General features: G+C 41.1%; 4 protein-coding genes across 5 annotated transcripts; 2 read left to right on the top strand and 2 right to left on the bottom strand.

Moving 5' to 3' along the window:
- The first annotated feature begins 291 nt into the window (after positions 1 to 291).
- On the top strand, positions 292 to 4,772 carry gtf3aa (general transcription factor IIIAa). Its single transcript, XM_080834250.1, has 11 exons — positions 292 to 474; positions 740 to 840; positions 1,356 to 1,449; positions 1,823 to 1,911; positions 2,168 to 2,241; positions 2,680 to 2,763; positions 3,013 to 3,109; positions 3,371 to 3,503; positions 3,717 to 3,767; positions 4,111 to 4,146; positions 4,237 to 4,772. Exons 1-11 carry the CDS (start codon positions 358 to 360, stop codon positions 4,414 to 4,416), a joined length of 1,056 nt encoding a protein of 351 aa, XP_080690376.1. The 5' UTR covers positions 292 to 357; the 3' UTR covers positions 4,417 to 4,772.
- A 149-nt stretch (positions 4,773 to 4,921) lies between these two features.
- mtif3 (mitochondrial translational initiation factor 3) lies at positions 4,922 to 8,165 on the bottom strand. Of its 2 annotated transcripts, none has more exons than XM_080835941.1 (5): positions 8,117 to 8,165; positions 7,297 to 7,510; positions 6,733 to 7,026; positions 6,024 to 6,184; positions 4,922 to 5,631 (listed from the first exon to the last, which is right to left on the bottom strand). In XM_080835941.1, exons 2-5 carry the CDS (start codon positions 7,505 to 7,507, stop codon positions 5,401 to 5,403), a joined length of 897 nt encoding a protein of 298 aa, XP_080692067.1. In that variant the 5' UTR covers positions 7,508 to 7,510; positions 8,117 to 8,165; the 3' UTR covers positions 4,922 to 5,400. The 2 variants fall into 2 exon arrangements, with proteins under 2 accessions (XP_080692067.1, XP_080692066.1); XM_080835940.1 differs by having other exon boundaries at positions 7,980 to 8,145.
- A 1,262-nt stretch (positions 8,166 to 9,427) lies between these two features.
- Positions 9,428 to 10,908, top strand: nhp2 (NHP2 ribonucleoprotein homolog (yeast)). The gene is made up of 4 exons (XM_080834071.1): positions 9,428 to 9,679; positions 9,870 to 9,939; positions 10,245 to 10,350; positions 10,463 to 10,908. Exons 1-4 carry the CDS (start codon positions 9,526 to 9,528, stop codon positions 10,586 to 10,588), a joined length of 456 nt encoding a protein of 151 aa, XP_080690197.1. The 5' UTR covers positions 9,428 to 9,525; the 3' UTR covers positions 10,589 to 10,908.
- A 1,663-nt stretch (positions 10,909 to 12,571) lies between these two features.
- Positions 12,572 to 14,736, bottom strand: LOC308361578 (SOSS complex subunit B2-like; the record flags this gene model as incomplete). Its single annotated transcript, XM_080833967.1, has 6 exons — positions 12,572 to 12,789; positions 13,068 to 13,140; positions 13,398 to 13,482; positions 13,712 to 13,783; positions 14,165 to 14,303; positions 14,649 to 14,736. The coding sequence occupies 6 exons, from the start codon at positions 14,734 to 14,736 to the stop codon at positions 12,572 to 12,574; spliced, it is 675 nt and encodes a 224-aa protein (XP_080690093.1).
- Positions 14,737 to 17,065: the final 2,329 nt, after the last annotated feature.

Here is a 17,065-nt window from a genome sequence, read left to right as displayed (position 1 = left end):
CTCCAGCAGGTGCCTACGTCTAGCAAATCTAGACTACACAGTCCAATTGACCACCAGAACTGTACCAACGCTTTACATCGACCAGGACACAATACACTGTATGACACCTCTTGTAACGGTTGTGGTTCTACGGCCATTAGGATGATAGTAATAATAACTCTATTTTTACAAGAAGCGCAGACCAGTTTGCACCAATCATTTAACAACCTCACGAAACAGTGTCACGTGATTGACTCGTTGTTTCGTCCCTCCTTGTTCCCAATCCCGCCCACCAATACAGTATGGCGCCGTTCGGTAAACACGCGGGTGAAACACGAGTATGTTATCTGTAGGGAAAAACAGACCTAGTTTGACAGCATGGATGAAAAAAGGGACAAGAAAGTACTAACGTACATATGTTCGTTCCCGGACTGTCATGCAGCATACAATAAAGCATGGAAACTAGATGCTCATCTTTGCAAACATACTGGAGAGGTAGGTATATTATTAAGAGCATTAGCTTGCTAGCAAGCTAAATATGTGAAGGATTTGTTCATCGGTAACGTTTATTATGGAAGAGGGCTGATGTTAAATGAGAAGACTTGTTTTGCAATAACTCTTTAGCTTTATTCCCAGAATGTCTAAATGTCATGTACGCCTCCAGACCCCACAGCCTCAGACATTTTACCATAGCTAACTGTTTTTAAGGACAGATTGAAGTTTCGTCTCCTGTAATTTGGCCATTTGTGATTATGAACAGAGACCGTTTCAGTGTGACCATGACGGATGTGGGAAAGGTTTTGTCACCAAATATAAGCTTGCCCGACATCATATAAGCCATAGCGGGGAGAAGCCTTTCAGGTTGGTGTGTAGCCGATATGTGTCATTGCAGGAAGTCAAGTTTTCAGATGCTAATTTACACACTATAGAGTTATGGTAGAGATGCATCTCATCTTAGGGTGCTCTAAAGTTGTGGTGTGTTTTATAGATACCACAGAGTCATTTGATGTAATTTGATAGGCTGTTAAGCTCAAATGTCAACTGCCTTTTGAAAAACTTCAGGCTGCGTCTATAAGTTTCAGTGTTTTCCTGAAGTAAGTGAAATGTGTTTGCCCCAGTGGCCTTTTCTAGCCACTGGCAGATTCAGTGAGGGAGAAGGTGACTCGTTATTACACTGAGGGGAATGGGAGCTTGTTTTTGAATTCCTGCATTCTGGAGTCATTAAACTGTGCCTTTTACTCCCCCTCCTTCCCTTCTCACACACACACACGCACACACACACACACACACACACACACACACACACACACACACACACACACACACACACACACACACACACACACACACACACACACACACACACACACACACAGGTGCACTGAGTCAGACTGCACAGAGGCCTTCACAACCAAATACAACGTGAAGAAGCACATGTCCCGTAAGCACAAGCCAAACCAACTTTATAAGGTACGTGTGTATTTGTGTGCAAGAGTGAGGAAAGCTTGTCTGTTTATGGAGATGTTTTAATGGTCAGGAATGAGCAAGCACATATGTCCTATGAATACGTTGTTTAGTGTGTGTTTTGAATGTGCTGCATGTACACTTTTAACAAGGTCTACTGTACAAGATTCTACAATATGTGTGTGCGAGTACTTTTAAATACTAGCTGATATTGTTCGGATGTATGTGAGTAATGTATGTGTTTTCATGATAGCTGTATGTGTTCATATGACATTTGTTTAGTATGTATGGAAGTATGTTGATGTATGTATTTGTTATTTACATATGAATGTATTTCTGTATTTCACACACAACTGTCATATTTTGGCACATGTTACAGTGTTCATTTGAGGGCTGTGGTCAAGAGTTCCACAAGAACAGCCAGCTGAAGTCCCACAAGTCGGAACACTCTCAGTCCCTGCCTTACCTGTGAGTGACTGAGTGTGTGTGTGTGTGTGTGTGTGTGTGTGTGTGTGTGTGTGTGTGTGTGTGTGTGTGTGTGTGTGTGTGTGTGTGTGACCGTCTATGTCTGTGTGTTTCGAACGTCTGTGTGCAGTTTTTTGCAGACCATCAATTACATTTTCAGTGGCCAATCCTCAGACTGCATACACCACAATGCATGCGATTCTTTGTCATTCAGTTGAGCGTGGCAGTCATTATTTGATCTTCTCCACTGCTTCCTCAGGTGTGGTTTTGAGGGATGTGGCAGACGACTGGCTACATCTAGTAAGCTTCGTCGCCATGAAAAGGTCCACCAAGGTGAGTGTGTCTGTGTGTGTGTTTAATTGTATGGATTTGCACATGCCTGGGTTGAGTGATGTATTGACCCAAAACTGTTTAAATAACTGTTTGTTAATTTACTGATGATCTCCCTTTTTGTTGATGAATACAACGCATGTTATATCAATAGTATAACCTCTTAGCCCTTAAATACTGGAATACCCAATGTGCAGTATTCCTTTATTCGATCCAGTGCCATATAATTGTTTATATCATCAGCAGAGCAAGTACATACAATGTTGTTTTGATGCTTGAGTCTTATTTGTTTACATGTGTACATCCATATCATTTCGGTTTCTATGTTTGTGTTCTCCTGTGTGCCCGTGCTGCAATAATGTTTAATGTGTATTTTCTGGCCGTTACCATGGACGCACGTGTGTCTGTCTGTGCTCATCTATATTTGTGCACTTGTGACAGGCTACCCCTGCTCAGAGGAAGGCTGTTCCTTTGTAGGGAAAACATGGACTGAGTCAACAAAGCATCGCAAGGAGGCGCATCGAGGTAAACACACACTCACACACACACACACACAACACACACACACCAGGAAGTAAATACAAGTTAACACTAAAGGCTGATGCTTTAACCTGCAGCGATCGAGAATCATCCCCCCCCAGTTTTACAGTTGATGTGAAAACAATAAATAACATACATCGAGATTTAATTTACTGCCTGGTGAATAGACCTTGACATTGTCATGAAATGTAATCATCAGTTTACACCTGTTTGTTTGTGTGTGTTCCTCTGCAGTCCTAGTTAAGTGTGACCAATGCAACAAGACTTTCCGTGATTGCTGGTTCTTACGGCAGCACCAGCGAGTTCATTCAGAGGAGCGTCTGGTTTTCAAGTAAGAATTGATGCATGTGTGCAATGTGTCTGATAGTCACTGAGTCTATATGCGAATGTGAAGGTGAGCCAATAGTGAGTGTTTAAGAAATGATAGCGTTGGTGAATAAAGGAATGTAAATGAAAATCAGCCAAAACAGCTTGTGCACGCTCTGTTTGCACATAACATGAATGACCTTTACTCATGCATTGACTGTTCTGACAAGAGTAATCTTTAATCATAGTTTCTTATTTATTCATTATTTTCTCTGTATTTCTTCAGATGTCCAAGACAGGACTGTGAACGGTCCTACACCAAACTCTTCAACCTCCAGTCTCACATCCAGTCTTTCCACGAGGAACTGCGTCCGTTTGCCTGTACTCACGCAGACTGTGGCAAGACCTTTGCAATGAAGGTGACAATCATTATCTATATATTAGATACATCAGTGGCCTGTTGTAGTGGTGTAGTTATACTTCCTTTGTCAGCTCAGCCCAGTGTTTTTGAAGTGTCTTTGTGCAAAGATTTGTGCATAAGAATTCATAATGCTAAAAGTATAAACACTAAACTCATTTGACATGATGATGGTAGATCTTAAAATTAAATTTAGTTTTTTTGCTTGTTACAGCAAAGCCTACAGCGGCACCTGGTGACCCATGATCCTCTGAGACGCAAACAGGTGGGTCTCAATTACAGACATTGGATCTCATTGGCTGAAACCAATTACAGACATTGGATCTCATTGGATGAGACCAATTAGACCAGCGTCATTGGATGAAACCAATTGATTGACTAGTTACTGTATGTTTTCATGGCCTATAAGTAAGAGCATCTGCGTAGTGACTGAATATGACTAAATTCCAAGAGCATATTTGATTGATGACAAGGAAAGACTAGTCATGTAAAATGGGTCTGTTTTGTTAATTAGTAAGCAGCAGTCTCTCTTGGACACCAAACACCATGCCTTTATTCTAACCTTTAATGTGGTTTCACTTCCATTTGCCATCTTTTTTCTCTTTAAGGAGAAGAAACCTCGGAAGGTCACCAAAACCCGCAGGGTAAGGCTCTAAATACTGCACACTCTCTCTGCTGGACATCTTACTTTCATTCTGCTATTTATGGCTTTTTTTCTTCAACTTTTTCCACAGGAGAGAAAACCCAGGCAGATCGATCCATCATCTCTGCCGTCTCACCTTAGTGGCTTCCACCCTGAGAGCAGCCACAAGTTGGACAGCTTGGACATGTGTGGCCTCATTGTTGAATCCGTTCAGAGTAGTTTCCCTGATTCTTCGCACACTGGACAGAGTATTGAAGTAAAGACTGCATAACCCTTAGAAAACCAATGTTTGCAATTTTAGCTATGCCTTTTATGAAGGACACAAAACTCCTAAATCCAGTTGAGGGTGAAGTTGTGGAAATTGTTCTTCTGTTAGATCAGAACCTCATCCATAACTGGACTTTTAAAATATTTTCTCTGTTCAGAGTTTTTCGCTTAAGCATCCATTGAACTGACTTGTCAAGTTAATGACATGTAAATGTCACATTTGTTTGGCCTTTAATGAAGTTTGTTAAAGTTACGTTTCTAGTGAAAGACTATATAAATGTACAGTGCTGTCCGTTAGCAAAATGATGTATGTTATGTACACATACAAGCTCAATAAATGCAATATTTTTTCAACTTTGATTTTGTGTGTTACTTGTACCATCATAAACAGAGAACAGAAGAAGCCTAGTTACCAAACGCAGTACAAAAAACACGCCAAAAGACAATTTCTTTTGTATATCCCAAAATGTTTGGTCTTTATCGATGGACAAACTGTATTCTTATGAAGCGAGTGTGAAAAATGGTGCCTCTAGTGTTCCTGATGAACTAAACCCTAGTTTCAGTGATCGGATAAGAGGACCGGGTGGGTCAGGAGCTGGTTTTGATGTAATGTTGTGACATTATGTTTTTCTCACCAGCCTCACATGATTACGATTGGGACGTTTTATTGGATATTGAACTATATACCTCATCAAAAGAATTGCTTTCTCAGACTATTTTTAGGCACATTTTATTCAACACTTCACACAACACTATATTCTTAGACACTCCATCTCATGGGTGACACCGCTGTCACGTAAGTGTTCTTTAGGCAGGTGTTAAATCTTCCTCTGCACAGGAAAAACACATGATTGAAGAATCCGTCGACTTGGAGGATGTTGGCCAAAAACAATGAGAGGGGTAGAGTTTCTGTGTGTACGTATGAACACTCCACATACAAATCTTTCCACACCTCGCTCCATTTTATTTCTAGAGATTTCATTTTGTATCAAGTCTCTTTCTCCTCAGACCCTTTTGCAGTGGAAGTTGAAAGAGGAGTGTCCCTAGATGTGGAAGTGGTCCCTGTAGATGCTGAGGTTGCCATGGCAGCGCGCTTCTCCTTTTCTGAGGGAAGTCTGATGACCGAGGAAGCTGCTCGTCCCTCTTTAATGATGCGGGGTGGTGACACGTAGCCAAACAGCATGTCTAGTTTAGAGAGCATGACCTCAAGACTTTTGTCCTGTAAACACACACACAAACACACAGAGGTTTCAGACGGACAAGCTTACTAGCTTCAGTTTAAGGGAAACAGCTGAATAGATCGATGCAGTGTCTGTTGTTGAAAAGCTATTATTGGTTATTGCCAATAAGGATTATATTTTGTATTCTTTTTCTTAAGTGATAAAATGTACTAATCAATTGTATTCCTTTACTCATGCATAGGCTTCAGGGATTTTCTGTAGATGCACATCTTTCAATAAAAGCTAACAAAGTAGATCATGTTCTAAATGTTTTTTTTCCTGCAGGAGTATAAGAAGTCTGAAGGTCACAGTAAGTTTTTGTTCATAAGCTAATTATGTATTGCCAAGCAGCAGAATAAGACTACTGAAGCAGCAGAATAAGACTACTCACCAGTGGTTGGATGTCATCAACACTGCCATAGTGTCTACGTCGTAATGTTACTCTGACATGATGTTTCTTATCCAACCAAGCGCTGATCTGTCGAAGTTTGGTGTTGAGATCACCTGCTCCGATGTCTGAAGACAGAGTCAACTCTTTCACCTGCACGGGTCCTGATGAAGTAAGTGTATGCCAGAGTGAGCCCTATTAATCACATGTTCCTTAAGAAAGACGAGGTCAGAAACATTTAGACCGTCACAGGTTTCAGTGCTGCTTTTCATAATCGTTATAGCTACACGCAGTGTTGTACTACTCGAGTCTAGAACTCGTGATTCAACTTGGACTTCATTACTCGGAGATGGCTATTGTGTTACACACAGTTCACAAACTCCCTTTTAAATGGTGACGGGTTTAATGTAGCCCTTTCCAATTTTATGTCAGTTCTTCGACTGTACTAGAATGGAGCACTGGAGGCCATCTTGGAACTCGACTCAGACTCAACCTTCATGACTCGGGTAATGGGGACTCAGATTCGGACTTCACTCAGAATCTATAGTGATTTCTCGAACACTGGGGAGTGGGGACTCCAGACATGACTCGGATGATCAACAACAATTCAGATTACTGTAAAAACTAGAGTGATAATTGTAATTATGATCCATATGTGTATTATGAAGGGTGGAGATTATATGAATGACCACAGTGTCACCCTAGTCCTCACCCGTTTTGTTCTTCGTCTTCTCTCGTAGTTTCATCTGTTCTTCGTGAATCTGTTTACCCGTCATCAGCTTGAAGACCGGTGGGTCTGCGGTTTCGTTCACCGCCACCAGCTTCATCTGTTTCTCCTCCATCATCCTGATCACATCTGCCCGGTGAAATGTGCCCAGGTTTTCACCCATGTCGCTCAGTAGAAGGAGGCGGCGGTGATGGATCTTCCGTCCCACGCTGCTAAAGGTCGGACGGGCACGTGGGTCTTGTTTTATTTTTGTTTTCTTTGGTTTTTCCTCTGTTTGTTCTTTTGCATGGGATGAGAAAGAACTTAACATACACCTTTCCCACCGTCAAATTCTGTACAGCTTCCATTCAAGTAGTACATGTGTACCTGTATTCATATGTGAATTACTACATTTATCAATGTAACATTCTATCAATGTTAAACTCGTTCATTCACTCACAATATACCCAAATACACTGGTAGACTTGCTCAACCCTTAATATTTGCAATGTCCCATCTAATTAACAAGTAACATATAATGAACATAGCAAGCACATAAAGGGCCCTTACCATCGTCTCCACTACTAGTCACTTCTGTAGAGAATGCAACAGTGTTCCTGGGAGAGATTGATGTGAAGTTCCGCAAACAGCGACATATTGTTAGCTGGTCTTGCCTGGTGTGATGCAACAAGGCTGCTGCTATTGGAGAAACGGAGCTCGGTCTTCTCCGGAGAGTCAATCCAACTTGACCCAGGACCCAAGACAGCCGGAAGGCGGACATTGTCTTTGAGGAGGAAAGTGGAGTTATGTTATTTATCATGTAATAATTGTCTTGTGTCTAGGTCCTCATGTTAAAAGCTGAATTGTGCAAACAGAAATTAGAACGTCATATTAGCGAACGAATGTAGTTACACCTAGGGCTATAAAGGGAAAGATACACAGACCTCCACTGCAATGTTAACAAGTGATTAATTACTTGAGTGTATACGGCCCACCATGCACTTTGCAGTCCCTTAAGGAATTCAATCAGTGGCAAAGTGCCGCAAAGTACGGTAAGTTAAGCAGTATGTTACCAAACTTATTCTGCTGAACAAATTACCTACAGATTGCGTGAGACAGCAGAATGGATACATTAAACGTATTCATCCCGCTACGATGCTAGCTATAAGTAACGTTATATGAAACTAGTAGTGAGAACTACAAATGGCCAAGTACCAAAAGCTGGCTAACTGAGAACACCAGTGTAAAGCTACCTTCAAGGTAAATGCTGGAGACAAATTGGCTCCTACTTCGAGACGTCTTTAAGATCTAACAATCAACCATGACGAGTGAAATACATTGAACTGCAGTACATTCAGAATTAGTAACAGTAGCTAACTGATTAGCTAACATTCACATGTTGACCTCATAGACGTACGAAGACCCTTCTTCAGTACAACAACCTTGTTCTGCATCTCACGCAGTGACAGTTGGGGAAATAACCGTAACACCATTACCGCCACTTGCTGGGCTGGGGGACTCAGTGTGGTGGAAGAGTTTCCTGTATGATTAAAGGCACAGGCCACAATTTTAATTCTTGGTTAACACTTTTTCAAATGTGAAAATGTGGGTCTTCCCTATAAGGCATAACCTTGCTTTTTACAAAGCCTACTTCTAGTCCATATTTTCAATGAGTTGGGTTGACTGAACTGTTCACATGCAATATCATGCAATGGCTGCTGCAGGCCTTAAGTTTTTTTAAGTTCAGCACAATGAAGGTTATACTGACAAACTACATGAGCTAGCAAGCTAGTGTAATGGTTGCCTGCAGGCTCAGAGCTCAGCACTATATACTGTATATCCTACTTCCTGACACCTTAAGAGATGTGCTAGTGTGACTAGCACCCATGCCAGCAAGACTCTAATCTTTGCTTGAATGTACGCCTTTCACATCTGAGGTTGCAAGTTTGAGTATGGTGGTGGGCTGCAAACACAATGCAGGTTAGACAGGTGCCGTGGCCAGGTTTGGGAGTGAGGTTTTGGGCAGTTGCAAGTATGGTAGGTTAGGTTAACTTTGGTTGCACGCCCAACAGGAGTTTAGCAACTTTGAAGCAAAGATGGGCCAACTCTATCATACCTCCTGGTCATATAATGGCACAATCATAATCAGCAGTTCCCCTGACTACACTTTCTACACTGCTGTTTAAGAACATTTTGAACTATGATGTTGATAGGAAGTTGGTCATAACTGCATCTTGTAACCTTTTACCCATTTTGCTGGTCAGCAGACAGACACGCCTTATTAACAGTGCATCCTGTCAAGAATCCCAGGCATAGGATGTGTAGCCTATGATTTGCATCATGGTTGCATACCACCTTGAACATACATTTATATCATGTTATCTGAACGCTATGTCGTCCATTATTTACTTAGCCAACTAGCCTTCCTTTTTTTGTTCATTCCCTCAAGCAGCTTGAAAAAAATGACCTGAGATTGGGAATAAATGTAACAATATTTTTGGAGATAAAAATATGGTTAATTTATAGATGTTTGCACATAACACTGTTTCAGTTAATCTATCAAGGCATATTAATTTGTTTTGTAGATGCAGTGAAACTCAAACGCTCATGAATATGCGATACGTTTTTGTAGAGATCCTCCAGACCAGTTGGTGGCGCTACCACAGTGCATACCACAAATTCAAGTAGGAGAAGAAGTTGTTCAACGCGTGCACACACAGTAGCAGACACGTTGCCTGTGAAGCTAGAGTTGTATTTTGGGATTATAACTGGTAAATTCAGTAATTCATACTTATAAAGATGACCAAAGTTAAGAAGGAGGTGGGAGCCGCAGAGGAGGAGACCGTGGTGCCCGAAAAATCTTATCAAGAGTTGATTGCTAATGTTAACCCAATTGCTACACCTCTGGCTTCAAAAAAACTTAGCAAGAAGCTGTACAAGTGCGTCAAAAAAGGTAACTAAAGCGCTCGAAATGGTTACTGTTTTAAATAAAGGTTAGCTAGCTGTATGAAAACGTACGAAGATTTACGTTAGTTATCAACTTGCTACTCAGCACTTAAGGCTAAATTACGTTTTAAACGGCGATTAACGTTACGTATTTGTGTGAAATTTAGCATGATTTTAAACGTGTGTATTATCTGCAGCATCGAAGTTGAAACAAATACGACGGGGAGTGAAGGAAGTCCAGAAATTCATTAACAAAGGAGAAAAAGGGTAAGTGTTGAACTTTTTCGACCAAGGCTCCAGTAGGCTACTATAACACGTTGACTGCATGCAGTTTCTATGACCTGTTCATGGACCATTTTATAACACGAGGTCCCTCTAAGATAGCTTCGTATGAATAACCCAATAGTCTAGTAGCCAGCCCATAGAGCCCCATTGTGAACCCGGAAATGTTGAGTACACCAAAGTTGTATTGCAGAAATGTGAAGTATGGGTCCCCAGTACACAGAAACTGTCGGATGCTAAAACTCTTCTTGTGTACGTGTAATTCTCATCACTAATAACTTTTCCCTCAGGATTGTGGTGTTAGCTGGGGATACATTGCCCATCGATGTCTATTGTCACCTACCCATCATGTGTGAAGACAGGGATATGCCATATGCCTACATTCCTTCTAAAGTGGTATGTGTAACCCTGAACATCCCTTAAAATTGTCCTACTTGTATGTATTTGTAGATGTATAGTCTCAGTTTTATGGTATGTAAAGACCTAACTTCCACATCTGTTATCTTAGGACCTTGGCTCGTCTGCTGGTTCAAAGCGGCCTACCTGTGTCATTATGATCAAACCACATGATGATTATAAAGAGTCCTATGACGAATGCCTGGAGGAAGTGTCTGCTCTTCCCAAAGCTTGCTGAGATCATGTATGTTCATCGGGACATGGACTGCTGATGTAGCCTTTAATGTACATAACAAGGCCCTTTTACATTATTTCTCCTCTTCAGCCATAGCTGCATTTGGAAGAACCCATGTGTGAAGCTTTGGCAGATATTGACTTCTGTGTCTTTTAATTACTGTGTTAATAGAAGACCTGCAACCCAGGTAAATAACAGGGGCTTTTGAGTTGTTTCTTTTTGCTAGAACAGTTCTTTTTTTTTAAGTTTGTTAAAACATTGTAATGACCATGTTAACTAAATGTTTTCCCCTTGATAATAAAACTTAATTTTGTTGAGCCAACGTCTCACGAATATACTTAAGTTGTATTTTGAAATTCCTTTTTATAAAAAGTGTATTGCTCATCACAAACGGGTATGGACTAGAAAAGGTATCTAGGTATTTAGAAGTCCTGTAGTAATGCATTACAATATAACTATTTATGGGAGACAAAAGTGAAACATTTTGCAGAAAACAAAAATCATCTTTATAACTGTGGCTGAATCTGAGTTTCGCAAGCGTACTTGTGGTTTTGAGATTATTTAAAGAGACTTAAGCCATGCCAAGAAAGATTTAAAGACGAACACCATCCGGGCAGTGCATAAAACCATGAAGATTCAACAGTGTCACCATATCGGTTGCTAGGCTTTGAGATTAAATTAGATTTAGCCATTATTGAACACTGCTGTAAATATGCCGGTGCTAGCCAAGAAGGTTCATTTTCATCTGTAGTCCCCTGCCAAATGTTACAATAGGCTCCTTGCACCATCTTGATTCTGTATGGCCTTGCCTATGCCTCAAATGTGTCAGAGGTCGCGAAACACATTAGCTTTGTAAATTTGGCATGAACCAGCTGTCAGTCATGATTGTTGATGCCTGAGTGAAGTGTATTTCCCAAATTGATGTTATGAAAGTATAGATAAAGCCTAGATGTGATATACTTCACAGAGAGGGTGTGAGGGTTGTTACATGAACCAATTAGTGACTGAACTAAGAACACTTTTTTTTCTTTTTTTTTTTTAGACATGTGAATATTTAGCCTGACGATGTCATACTCATAATTCTAATTCTAGTCATAATTCTATGAGTCTGATACTGCTCCATTGAGCTGTGATTATGGGGCGTGTTTCAACGAACCAGGAAAGAAAATGCCTCTTCGCTCAATTGGATACCTAGAACCAATCAGAGCAACGTAGTATGACCATCTTATACATTAAACTTTTACCCGATCCCGTAGGAAGGTCGACAAAATAATCGTGTTTCTCTGTTCCTCTTTCAAAATGTATGCGCTCAATATCTGTGAGATATGCATGCCTACGTTATACTTATTAGCAGTGAGGCTAGCTAGCTACTATGTGTTTCAATGGATTTTTGGTCTAAGCGTTAGCAATAACCTAACAATAATGGTCTAGAGCTTCAGTTAAGATCTACAATTCTTTGCAACATTCGTGTTGCACATACACAACTAACAGAGTCAATGTAGACATAAAAAAATTCACATAGAATATTTCCCACTAACAGGCTCCCGAGACGCCGCCATCTTGGTACTATTTCAAATCTACTGGTTATTCAACTCAAGCGTTGGTTGATCTGTCCATCATCGTATGAAGCCCACCCTGACAATTTCATTGGTGAGATCGTTTTGCTGAAAACTTATTTCTCCCCAATGGAGCAGCGCCAGACCGAAATTCCCAGAACAAACATTTTGTGGGCGGGGTTCGGGCTGGTATCCAGGCTACTGAATATTAGTACCGGTAATTAGAATTAAGAATTTCATCCTTTTTTTACATATCACTACAATGACTACAATGCCTAATTTGACACATCTGAGAGTGTTCTCCAGAAAAATGAAACATAGCCATTGTCAAGTTGTACTTCCAAATGAAATGAGTCACTGTGAAGAAAGCATATTTAATACCAGGTCTCCATCCATCTAGTATTGTGACTGCAAATAGAAACTCTTTACCCTATTTCTTCCATGTGGGGCTCTGGCGGGGGTCCCGGATATGGCCCCTCATGCCAAAGGCTCTACCCGCACCTTCCCTCACGTTGCACAGAGGGTTCCTGTTTAGGAGCACGCGGTGAGGTCGATCCTGCCCCCTCTCTGTACCACAGGACAGATCACGAGCATCTCTCGGATGATGGGAAGAGGCACTGGAGGAGTAGGATGCTGGGGATCCAATACCTACAGGAGAGAAATGTGTAGGATCAATTTAGCAGATGTCACACTATCAAGATTTGTTCTCAAGGTCTATGAAAAACTAGAAGGATGCGAACGAATGAGAGGTCTTTTGTAATACTGTTGAAAATGTTCAGTCTATCCATCAGATACGTTAATGAGAACATTACTTTGCAACATTACTAACCCTAACCCTAACCCTAACCCAGATACGTTAATGAGAACATTACTTTGCAACATTACTAACCCTAACCCTAACCCAGATACGTTAATGAGAACATTACTTTGAGGAAAAGGATTTCCAGGACTTCCTGTTGTCTGGCCATTTTGAGGGATGTTCTGCTGCTCTGGTTTCACCTGTGAGTATGTGACACCACATTCTCTATTACAATTCATTATAGAAGTCTGTCAAGCATGTTAGCTGAAAACATTTGAAGGTTCCTTGATATTCACCTGACTAAGACCCATGACAAATACGGCAAGAATATCCATGGCAACTCGTTTGAGATAAGTCTTAATGTGCATACAGTTAAACTGAAATGGACTAAAAAGGCTAGCACATGATTTGAAATGAGCATGAAGAATAGAAACACGTGCCATGGCCTGGAACTCACAGGTTTGTTGATCTGGTTCATTTGTGTCAGCACATCAAGGTTTGGGTCGCTGAAGTTTGGCACCTCTGAGAAGACCATGCAAAAGCTGCCGCAGAGAGGGGAGAATACATCAAATATTAAAACCAGTGGTTCAATTCTTAGAAACGACACATATTTATTGTTGTGTGTACTGTTCTGCAAGTCTCTGGCTAAATGTATCAATTTATTTGTCTAGATAAACAACATCTAAAAGAAAATGAATGTCAGTCTCCCACTTTGTGAGTCACCAGAATGACCGTGATGAAATATGTGTTACAAAAGGATGTTTTCTTTACTCTCCGATCTTCTGGAGTTCTCCACTTCTGCCTGTGTATAGTGTGAGACAACCTTTCCACAGGGAGGCGTACCTGAGAACAGCAGCACCAGCAGCCAGATGACACAATGCATGTCAAATCAATATTCAGTTTCATGCCTATGTTAACTTCTCACCAGAATGCTTTCTTTCTTTTGCGTTGGTTGTCATGGGAAAGCACTTTGTGTACATCTATATCTATATCCCTTTTTCCGTGATCTACTGTCTATAGACTGTCTGTGTCTGTAGCCCTACATGATTGCCAAGATGGAGATGAAATAACCTTTGGGTCAACCAGTCTAATAACTGCCTTATTGTTGCCCATTTCTGTTGCCAATTTTTTAACATGTCAATTTAGGGCGAACCTAATGCAGAGAGACTTTTAAAACCTGAACGTAAGCATTTATAGAGAAAAGTGCTGGTTTGTAACACGCACCCCTTGGAGAGACGGAGGATGTCCCCAGGTTGAATGAAGCCTCCTGCCTCGTCCCAAACAGAGATGGAGATGCTGCCGCTTCGGTCAGCAACTTTACAGGAACGAATCTCATGGCCGTCCTTGGTTTTGCTGACCCTGTCTGGTATAAAAGGTATATCATTACACAGATGGTGAGTATTTGCCTATAGCACTGAACCTTAAAGGGCAAAGAGTAGTCCCATGGAGAAGAACAAGTGCTCTCTCAGAATATTGATTTGCTGGGAACAGTAAGTAGGGTTACTTGTATGTATTGAGTAGTACTTGACAGGTCCATTTAAAATATCCTCTTATCAGCCAATAGGAGGTGTAAGTCTACACAATTAGCTCAAATTGCAAACGAAATAAAAAGAGGTAATCTTATTAATTCAGGCTTCCTGAAGAAGTTATCATGTATACATTTTCAGTTGTAAACCCAAAAGTGAAAATAAATGTCATTGTTACTTACTGATTTCCAAAACTATAAACACAACATTTATGTTTTTGAAACCGGGTCGAACGTCTTTGATAAGAAATTCATTCAAAGGGCTCGACATAATAGGCTAGATTCTAGACGTCTTTTTACGAGCATTCGTTTTTTAATAGCAGTACAATGTTTTATCATTTCTCGCTGGTTCTTGTGTGTCAGTAGGCTACGCTAAGTCAAAAGGAACGGCCTACGAGTCCGCTGCCTTTTATAGACTAATTGGTCTCACCCTGTGCAGTGGCCAAGGCCTAACCCCCTCACCACCTTCAGGTGCAATCACATAAATTAAAAATATCCATTAGGAAATTGTGAATATGATCCTTATTAACCATCGGTCTTGTTTTTTAAGTAGGCTATTCAAAACTCGCCTGTACCAAATTGCCTAAATTAAATCAAACAAGTAGGCTAAAAGAAAATGCAGACATAATACCATATACAGCATTTTACCGGGATTATTGTCAAAAATCCCTTCTAGAGATGGCTATCATCTAAATTTCTGTTTCTGTTTATCTGATCCGGAATAGGCTACTTCTGTATTATCAGCAAGGCCCACTGTGTAAGAAACCCCAAATAATCTTTGCTGAGCAGACTGTCGGTGTGTTGTTTAAACATTGTAGCCTTGCCTGTTTGTAGCAGATTGCATTTTATAGGCCGGTTATCGCATTCTGCGTCTACAAGCTTAATAATGCCAAAACAAACATAAAACGTAATTGGTTTCAGGGTTACGGTTACCTATCTATGCACAACAAGGCAATATTCACTATAAGCAACCGGGGATTGTTTTCAGAATGAATTGCATCCGTTGCTGAGGATGACAGCATGGAATCATACTGGAAAAAAATAGCAATTGGATTGCTGTGACTGTCATGTGCTCCCTCAGATCCGCGTTGTTCCGCATAGAGTCATCCAATTACAGGCTGGACACTCCTAACTTTAAGTATTTCTCTCTACATGCTGCAAGATGTAGGCCTACGGCACCACGGCTCCACTTGGACAGTCCTGATCACCCTTGATGGGTAGGGTATTTCGCCTCTTTCCTATTCATATAATATATTTTCCCCTCTATATCTATATTCAAACTGTTATTGACTCACTTTTTCCCCCTAGATATCATACCTAACCGACAGGATGGAGTTCGTGTAGCGTAGAGGGATGCTGGAGTAAGCATGTCAATTATAGCCTACCTAGTCAACGATGAGTAGCCTACATAGGCTACTGCAAAAGGTATGTGGAGTTGATAAGTAGGCTACACTGTAAATCGTAACGGAGTTACTTTCATTTAAGCGAATCTGTTGTGGTTTACAGTCCTTCGATTATCGACACAGTTTTTCCGTCACTGGTCAATTTGCGATATAAAATTGCTGTCAGACGTGGGATTCGAACCCACGCCTCCATTCGGAGACCAGAATACCCGTGCTTTGGGAAGGATGAGTCCTTGAGTCTGGCGCCTTAGACCGCTCGGCCAGCCTGACATGCCGTTGAGGGCGCATTTTTACATTTTTAATCAGTTAGAATGGCTGCTGTAAAGGGTTTAGACAGGACAGTTGAACAAGATTTAGATCGTGTGCTTCAAGAGGATTCGATTGCTTTCAATCTTAACGTTTTAAGTAGCCTGACGATGTCATACTCATAATTGTAGTCAGAATATCTCCCAGACCAAACAATTTGTGGGCGGAGTTCAGGCTGGTATCCAGGCTACGTTTTAAGGATTTTACGCTATAAATCCGTTGTGTAGACCTAAAACGACTGTCAGAAGCGGGATTTGAACCCGCGCCTCCATTCGGAGACCAGAATACCCATTGAAGGAAGGTTTTTCTACCTTGAGTCTGGCGCCTTAGACCGCTCGGCCATCCTGACATGTAAAATACATGTGCTTTTTTACATTTTCAGTGCCGTCAGTCAGAATGTCTGCTGAACACAGAAAGCTGAACAAGACTACGATCGTGCACTTCAAGAGCATATGAACACTTGCGACAGGATTGTATGCTTTGGCTCAGATGTGTAGAGCTAAAACCACTGTCAGAAGCGGGATTTGAACCCGCGCCTCCATTCGGAGACCAGAATACCCATCGAAGGAAGGTTTTTCACCTTGAGTCTGGCGCCTTAGACCGCTCGGCCATCCTGACATAGAGTAAATGTGTGCCCTGTTACATTTTGTCTGCCGTCAGTCCGTATGTCCGCTGTCAAGGTTTCGACAGGGAATCTGAACTTGGATTGGATGTTCCTATTTCCATATCCCTATTGGAAATCAGTACATTGAAAGTAGACTTGGTTTTGTCAGTAAACGTTCGAATTTAGATAGAACATATATTATGAGGTTTAGCTTGACCTAGTCTCTACAGGCCGTTTTCTTAACTTGTTCAACAGGAACATGGCGGTAAATCATTTATAAAGAAGTG

Source organism: Sprattus sprattus, assembly GCF_963457725.1.
Source record: "Sprattus sprattus genome assembly, chromosome: 3".
NCBI classification, from domain to species: domain Eukaryota; kingdom Metazoa; phylum Chordata; class Actinopteri; order Clupeiformes; family Clupeidae; genus Sprattus; species Sprattus sprattus.
Note: the sequence above shows the minus strand (reverse complement) of the source record. Positions and strands in the feature narration are given on the sequence as shown.